Genomic DNA, 8,807 nt, shown 5'->3' on the forward strand with positions numbered 1-8,807 from the left:
CACATAGGACTTAGCAACGTTCTTACATCATTTCTGATTTATTCTTTCCCTTTCTTTGTGCTACGAATTTTTTCTGCAGAAAATAGACATCACCAGCAAGTCTGTTTTTGAGCTCATAGCCAAAACCACAGAATACCTCCAGCCAAACCCAGGTGAGAAAACACAGGATATGCAGCTTAACCGCTACACTATTGAGCCATGGAGTAAACAATACTGAGCCATGGAGCAAATAGTATTTATTATTGTTGTGGTATACATTTTTGAATGGTTCTTTATTTCATCCATAGTTTGATCACCTGACAATTATAGCTACAAGTCAGGGAGATTAAAGGCTAATACATGGTCTAAGACACAAGAAAGCTTTTATTCATGTTGTGTCACATGACATCATGACTAACTGATCCATTCATGTTAATTGCTGAACTCGCAGATGCCCACGATTGTTTAGATTCACTGTAATTGACAAACGAAAGCGAGTATATATGTTTGATTATATTGTTATTATAAAATTTTTTGTATAATCTTCAGTGTTATTGAAGCTCACAATGTGTGTGTGTGTTTGAACGGTTTTGTTCGTAGCATCACGAGCCAAACTGGGAATGCTGAACACCATGTCGAAGATCAGAGGACAGGTAAAGACCACCGGTTACCCACAGACAGAGGGGCTTCTGGGAGATTGCATGCTCCGGTACGGCCGTGAACTCGGAGAAGACTCTGCTTTCGGTACACACACGCACACACCCGCACTCAAAATCGCACGCACAAGCATATTTCCGGGCAGCCTACAACCACAGACTAACTGCAGTGGATATCCTGCTTGTGTCGATGTCAAAAATCAGTCATTACACGTACGCACTCTGTCTCACACTTTCTTTCTTTTTCTTTTTTCCGCATCGTCTCACTAACAGACACAATGACTGTTGTGTCAAAACTCTGAAAGCGTAAGCGAGTGAATCTTGCAGGTTCTTATTTATGAACTTAGAGCTTTTAGGATTTATTTACTGCAGGGGTGTCAAACCGTTTTTCACAAAGGGCCGACGTCGGTGCGGGTTTTCATGCCAACCAATCAAGGGCCACACCTGAAAATCGTTCGATTTAAACAAGGTAGAATTTGGTGTGGACTGATGTTTGGTTGGAATGAAAACGTGCACTCTTTTCTTTTGTGGAGAAGACTGGACACCCCTGATTTACAGCATTTGGCAGACATCCTGATCCAAAGCAAATGAATCATATCCCTGAGCAGCCCTGCACTAGCAGTTTAGTGCCTTCAGAAATCCGTAGTCTGAACCACCACAATTCCACTTTACAGGATGCATGTGAGAAGTAAATTTACTATTGCATCGTTAAAAAACGGTAAAATAAATCGGAGGTCGCTTATAGTCAGCTGCGTCCCTGCAAGTTCTGATCTACTGAAGCACATGGTTTGGATTCATTTCATGTCTATTGGATGATGTTTTAGAGCTGTAAAGGTTATTTCTTTTTTTATTGTTTTATTCTTTTTATTGTTTTTTTCCTCTAATCTGGTCTTGCTTGTTTGTTACTAAAATTACTAATGTTTTACATCTGAGGTAAACAATCTGTGTTTACAGCTGACTAGATGACTTTTTTTCCCAACCAAGTTTAGTGAACTTTTCTGTCACTTCTTTCACAGTTTATTCCCGTGCTCTTCCAGAATTCCAGACCTATCGCTTGGAGTTCACCGATATTCTCCTTATTATATATTTGTGCTGATATGGCCCTAAGTTTTTGCTATTGTCCTGCTCCGGGTTTGGTTCGATCATGATTTTCAGCCTAATGGTTGCCTGCGTTCCTGGAACGCAATTGCCACACTTAAAATGAACACTAGATCTTTGGTCTGCTTATTTGTATATGAGATAACGGGGAATAACACATAAGTGACCATGGAACAGCTGAGCAGCCAAATATCCACTTATTTTTGGAATCTTAAAAAGGGGAGAACCACATCCAAATATTTATGATTGATTTTTTTATTGTAATTAATATGACCAAAAAATAAGCATTAAAGTTTCATCAGCTGTGTAACTGATGAAAGTTTGTTTTTGTAATGCACTGTATTGCATATAATTATGTAAACAAAATACATAACAATCGCATAACACACACACACATATGTGCTAAAGCATTTATTGATAATGTCCTGATTTTTAATTATAAGAGGGACTCGATCTTAAACAGAGACCAGAAAGAAAAAATAGTGAAAGATAAGAATATTTCAATGGTAGTAATGGTGATAAAAGTGAGGAATTTGCAATAAAATTGTCTATGCATGTTAAGTAATATTCACCCCACATGCTGATGTACGAGCCTGGAAAGAGTGTACAGAGTTTTCATAAATAGAGGTCACAAAGCATGATTATTGAACCTCTTGAAGGCTTGGCAAAGGCTGATGGGAGCGCTTATGTCTTGCAGGTTCTGCACTGCTGGACGTGGGCGAGGCTATGAAACAAATGGGCGAGGTTAAAGACTCGCTCGATATCAACGTGAAGCAGAACTTCATTGATCCGCTGCAGACACTGCAGGACAAGGACCTGAAAGAGATTGCGGTAAGAGGTCAAGGTTACAAGGAGTAAAACAGACATTTAACAACGATACGTTTTTATTAGAGTTCGACCCGTAGTGGATTTTACAGTTAAGTTTTTAAAATAGATACTGGATCAAGAACAAAAAACCCAGTAATGATTTATGAAAATGTGCAAAATAAATATATTATGCAATAATTAGAATTATATAAGTAATGAATTAATAATAATAAATATATAAGCGATCTTCGTGCAGCACGCAGTCTCGTGTAAATACAAACAGCGCCGCAGTGTCAGTGCAGCGCCCTCTAGAGGACTTTCTGTTAATGACAGCGGATCAGAAGCCGGAAAAACTATCTGTATGGAATTTTGTCGATAGTTACAGCAATCAGTTATCGGCGCTGATTAATAAGCAAACCGGTGCCTGTGTTTACTATATTTACTGAGATCTCTACAGTGTATAGTAAAATATGGTACAATAAACAATGTGATGTTGTTTATTAAATTAGCTTTGCTAGAACTTAAAGGAGGCCTTCACATATTGCAGACTGCAACTCGACCTGCATGATTCGTTAAAAGCAACCTTTACATTTATTTTCTCGTATTTTTGTTGTTGTTTTAGCATCATCTAAAGAAGCTCGAGGGACGGCGATTAGATTTCGACTATAAAAAGAAGCGACAGGGAAAGATTCCTGACGATGAAATCAGGCAGGCTGTGGAGAAGTTTGAGGAGTCCAAGGAACTCGCCGAGAGGAGCATGTTCAATTTTTTAGAAAATGATGTGAGTTCACCAGAGCATTGCAGTTGGTTTACAAAATAAGAGGAAGTCTCTTACTGCTGAGGTCTCATTAGAGGGTTTATAAATACAGTCATTGAACTTTTGCTTTGTCAGCACACACACACACACACACACACACACACACACACACACACACACACACACACACATGAATAGCTCATAGTGTTTTTATATAATATTTATCAATGCTTACTGACCATTCCTGATCAGATTCAGGAGTTCAGCAGTCCTTTAGCAGCTGTGTAGCTTTTTCTACAAGAACAGGCAGATTTTAGTCGTTCCACCATTTAATTGCTCACACACCTCATTTACCATATTGTCATTCCTCCTATTTCTAAACGTGCTGTTTTTTTCCCCCTGCCTGTAGGAAGAACAGGTGTGTCAGTTAGCATCCCTGATCGAGGCAGCGCTGGAGTATCACCGTCAGTCCGCTGACATCCTGAAGGAACTAAGTGGAAAATTACAGAGCAGGTATCTCAGTGGGAATTTATACCAAACACACATACACAGTCCACATTATTCTGAATTTTTATCTGAAAAGTAAACGGTTCAAAAAATGGTCTCAGGTAAAAATAAACAGATGCATGTAATAAGATGGAGTAAGACTAGGCATGTTTTTCCAGGCTTGTGCACTGGATGTGGAGAACTCTGTATAAAAAAAAATAGAAAATAACATCGGAGGAGTTCCAGTGTTTAGTGACGAATAGCACATTTTTTTATTACGTTCCATAAAGTGTAAGTCAAGGTGCTTTCTCAGAAATGATAGATCATACAAGGTTTGTGCTATTGTTGAAATGTGAACAGTTTACTATCTATTGAGTATGGAGCACACTACACAGGGTCTGCATTGAAGCAGCTTATTATGAGTCTTTTTGTGTCCCAAGAAAAACGTACTAGTCCCATTGCAACCTAAATGTGTACTTACAGAAAATATGGCAAAAAACAAAAGAGTAAAATTCAGGAGTTAATTATTCATATGATGCTTGGCAGAATTTGAGCCAGGTCAAGGCTTGTTATTTAATAATCAAAAACATCAGGCCAAAATGGTTTTTAATAGCATTATTCTTTAAAGATATAAAATGTATGATTTTGACCTGAAAGGATCAAGTGGTCTTGTGGGATAAATGAGTAATGTTTTTCATGATCCATCAATCCAGATTATGATTTTTTTTTTTTCCTGCAGGATAAACTCAGCAAGCAACAAACCTAAGAAAGAGTTCATGCCAAAGTCTATTATGTCCAGCCTGAATACCATCAATAGCAATCAGCAGAATGGCGTCTCCCACACTTCCTCTCTAAAATCCACAGGTACCTATTGAACATTGCGATCCATTATTTTGTAATGATTTATGACTTTGTTTCTATTTTTTTCATGCTTTTGTTCTATTTGTAAATATGACATAATTATTTACAGCACCTTTAGCATTACACAGCTTTACACACTCCAGACAGTTCTTTTTCTCCAAGCATTCAGCTGAAATACTTGTCTCCAATCATGTCTCTTGTAAAAGGTTTTTTTTAATGATCCAGTTCATCCCAGAGCAGTTAGTAGGATTTAGGTGCTGTGACTAGGCAGGCCACTCCATGATAGATAACACTCCGGTCAAGTGTTCGCTCTTTGAATAACCCTTACAGATCTGGCGTATGCTTTATCTCAGGGGTCACCAACCTTTTTAACTGAGAGCTAATTCTTGGGTACTGATCAATGTGAAGGGCTACCAGTTTAATACACACTTCTAAAATAACAAATTTGGTGTGCGTGACACTGATCATGTTAATGATTTTTCACAATAATTATCAACAATGAGCTATTTTTAGAAAAGGCCCGCGGGCGACTCATGTGGTCCTTGCGGGCGTCACCATGTTGGTGACCCCTGCTTTAGCTCATCGTGTTGTTGTATGGTGAAGTCGAGTCCAATTAGCTGCAGTCCAGATGAAATTTAATGGTGTTAAAATATGGAACGGTAGCCATGTTGGTTCAGTTTTCTAACATTTTGTGTTACAGATAATAAAAATAGATTCAGGGACAAAGAAAGCATTTTATTATAGGGTGCTGTTATTTTAAGCAGCTTACATGTAACATGTGCTATGATGTTACAAAAATCAAAAGCTATTTAAAATACTAAATTGCATTAAAGTTTATTTCTTAAATAGTTTATCCGCTGCACCGGCAGCATTGTGACAGTCTGAAAACAGAAAATGAACAGAAAAGCGTATTAAAATGTGTGATGTTCAAATATCGTAGTTTTCACCATGTTGTCATATCAGCGAGTCAGCAAGTCAAATTCAAACATTTAAATATATTTAGATCTCCTGTCTATCTGTCCATTACAGATATTCAAATGAATGGAAAAAGTAGGTTCCTCAGTTTTTACTGCTGATAAAGTCCTTTAAGCAAATATAAATAAGTACAAATGAAATAATTATTAATTTTATGTTAAAAGCCTTGCTGAAACTGTCCCTCAAAGATAGTATTTTGGTTTGTATGAGCGTCTATGGTTTAGAGACAGTGGCATTGAGTAAAAGACAGGAGGTGGAGCAGGAGGTAGAAGAGCTGAAGATGTTGAGGTTTTCGTTGGGAGTGATGACAATGGACAGGATTAGAAATGAGTTTATAAGAGGGACTGCACATGTAGGACATTTTGGAGACAAGGTGAGGGAGGTGAGATTGAGATGGTTTGGACATGTGCAGAGGAGGGACATGCAGGTAGTTGGGGTGAAAGAGGCAGATTTAGAGAACAGGTGGTATTAAGACGAATGATCCGCTGTGGCGCCCCCTAATGGGAGAAGAAGAAGTTGTTGTATGTGGTGGTTCCCTCTAGTGGTTAAAATGGAATTTAATCGTTTTATTGTGCACATCCAAACATACTCCGTATGGACAAAAGTATTAGGACACCTGATTTTTCTAGTCATATATGTTTGTTTTTTCAAACTGCCACCACAAGGCTCGAGGCACACAAATGTATAGGATGTTTTTAGACCCAAACCTGTTGTAGCATGATAATGCCTCTGGGCACGTTCAAGTTCAAGTTTTTTCCATCGTACTTTTCACAATGGGCATTGTCTCAAAGCTGATTTACAGAAGGTAAATTATAGAACCAAAAAAATTTAATATATGTGAATTATGTGTTTTAAAACCTTTAGAGGAAATATATATAAAAAAATCCAACAGTTTTGTAAAGGCAGTGTGTGATCATTTAGGTATTTTATATTGCAGAACTCTATAATGGCAGCTTTTGGATCGCAGGTCCAATACGGAACCTAAAAAGCAGTTTTCAGACCGCAAACACGTCTCAGATAATCGACTGTATAATAAAGAACATGCAGTGCAAATCGATTTCTCGTTTTGTTAGTTTTGTGATTACATTAATGCTCATCATTGACCTCAGTGTTTGTGTGTGTTTGTATGTGATCACGCTCCACAATTTGGTGTCAGCTGAATACATCAATTATCCACCTCCTATCAACCCAGAATGGCCTGAAAGACCCAGAGGGGACAGTCGTGAGTATAACTGGATTTGTTGTTGTAGTTTGTGCACACCAGAGTTGTAACCACCACTGATACCACGTGGTAGTCTGGACAAGAGAAATTCAGATGACTAATGATAAAGAAAGTTTTAGATTTTAGAAGCATGCATTTTGGAAAAAAGTATGAAAAAGTTTGTAATTTAATTTGAGTGATTTCCACGTCTGAATTATTATTATTATTTTTGTATTTTTTTTGGTGGGGACGACGACACTAAGTTTTGAAAATACTATGTACTATGTAATATACAATGGAACTTGGGGAAATAATATTTTTTTTTTAAAACAAAGGCACGAATCGGGACAAATACGAAAAAACGACATGCATCAGAGATTTTAATGAAACACGGTATAGTTGGAAGTTAAAAGGAGCGGCTATTCTGAGTTACTGATGTGATTTATTTTAAATCAAATGAGTTATTATGGACACACAGCATTAAGAATAAACTAGACATGTAAAGATATATAGCAAGAATTGTTAACCTTATTTTCTGCCCAACAGCCTGGTGGTTAATGTGAGGGGTCAAATATTGAGGGGTGATGCATTTCATTTTTATTTTTTATTTTCCATGATCTGTTAGTGTTCTATTCTTTGCTTTGACATCACAGTATCGAACAGTTTGATGTTGCATTTAGTTTAATAGGACATCCATAAAACTCTCCTATACACATTTGTTTCTTAGACGTGTATGAACAGGCAACCGATCAAGATTACTTCGAACCCGACACAGAGACGGAGCTGCACATGGACCAGCCGTGCTGCCGCTCGCTGTACGACTTTGAACCCGAGAACGAGGGCGAGCTCGGCTTCAGGGAAGGAGACATCATCATCCTCACCAATCAGATCGACGAGAACTGGTACGAAGGGATGATCAACGGCGATTCGGGCTTCTTTCCCATCAACTACGTCAAGGTCCTAGTGCCCCTACCGCAATGAGGCTTGTAACACTGACTCTGCACGAGAGACCCACCCTATGGAAGCGTCCTCTTTTCACTGCTTTCTTTTTCAGCTTCTCATAGTAGTGAGTCAAGACAACCGGAATTGTATTAAAATCTCGATGAGTACAGAACCGTCTCAAAAGATTGAACAAGTCCAGTCATCTTGATCCATTATTTCTAGACATTTAGTGACCTGGATGCCTGAAAAAAAATATTTTTAAGTATTTATTTCTCTTTTATATGCAGTATCCTGTTCGGCTTTTGATTTAGCCTTTGACATTTGTTCGACCCGTTTTTTTGTTTTTTTTTCAGTCTCGATAATTTTTTTGTCTTTTTGCACAGTTTTTTACATTTTTTTTAATAATATGTATGTGGTTTAGCTTATATGTGAATGCACTGAGCTTAAACGTGACCGAAACCCAATTTATAAAACGTAAGGATCTGTACCTCTACTCATGGGAACGTTTATATCTCCTCAAGTACTTAATATCCGCACCTCTCTTGCCCTTGTTTTCTGTTCCCATGTGAGTTATTGAGATTGTGTGGATTCACGACATCAGTAATGAGCGTTGTATCGTAAACAAAGCGGTTTAAAGAACGAGGTGGGCGTATGGTGTGCCAAAACATCACACCATAATTCTTCTCAATTCACAAATCGTCTACTTTTTGAAGCGGCAAATTGAAGGACTCAACAATAGATATATTTTTTTAAATGTGGGTGGCAATTCGTGGATGTTACTGTAACAGTGGAGAGAGTAGGTCAGTCAAAGTTTGGGTTTCTCAACCGACCCCGTTTTAAAGGACCAAAATTCTTGCTGTAAACAAACCAAAAAAATATCTGTAAACATAAACATGCACTACCGGGGTTCTGATTACTTAATGTCTGTTAATGCGATGAGACTGTTTCCGTGCTCTGCAGAAAGAATACAGTCAGAATACAGAATACATTTCTGCAAAATATCTAATAAATAATGAATAATAGTGTTTCTAGCTGGGAAACACGA

The 8,807-nt window shown here is 37.9% G+C and overlaps 1 protein-coding gene across 1 annotated transcript in view; it reads left to right on the forward strand.

The window, feature by feature from the left end:
• sh3gl3a (SH3-domain GRB2-like 3a) overlaps window positions 1-8,807 on the forward strand; it is a 30,647-nt gene extending 21,840 nt beyond the window's left edge. Inside the window, exons 3-10 of the mRNA XM_046858132.1 lie at window positions 80-152; window positions 580-723; window positions 2,431-2,564; window positions 3,163-3,321; window positions 3,707-3,810; window positions 4,523-4,647; window positions 6,776-6,841; window positions 7,548-8,807. Of these exons, the coding sequence (XP_046714088.1) occupies window positions 80-152; window positions 580-723; window positions 2,431-2,564; window positions 3,163-3,321; window positions 3,707-3,810; window positions 4,523-4,647; window positions 6,776-6,841; window positions 7,548-7,801 (1,059 nt within the window). The 3' untranslated portion in view covers window positions 7,802-8,807. The remainder of the gene's footprint in view (window positions 1-79; window positions 153-579; window positions 724-2,430; window positions 2,565-3,162; window positions 3,322-3,706; window positions 3,811-4,522; window positions 4,648-6,775; window positions 6,842-7,547) is intronic.

Source organism: Silurus meridionalis, chromosome 9 (genome assembly GCF_014805685.1).
Source record: "Silurus meridionalis isolate SWU-2019-XX chromosome 9, ASM1480568v1, whole genome shotgun sequence".
Lineage (NCBI taxonomy): Eukaryota > Metazoa > Chordata > Actinopteri > Siluriformes > Siluridae > Silurus > Silurus meridionalis.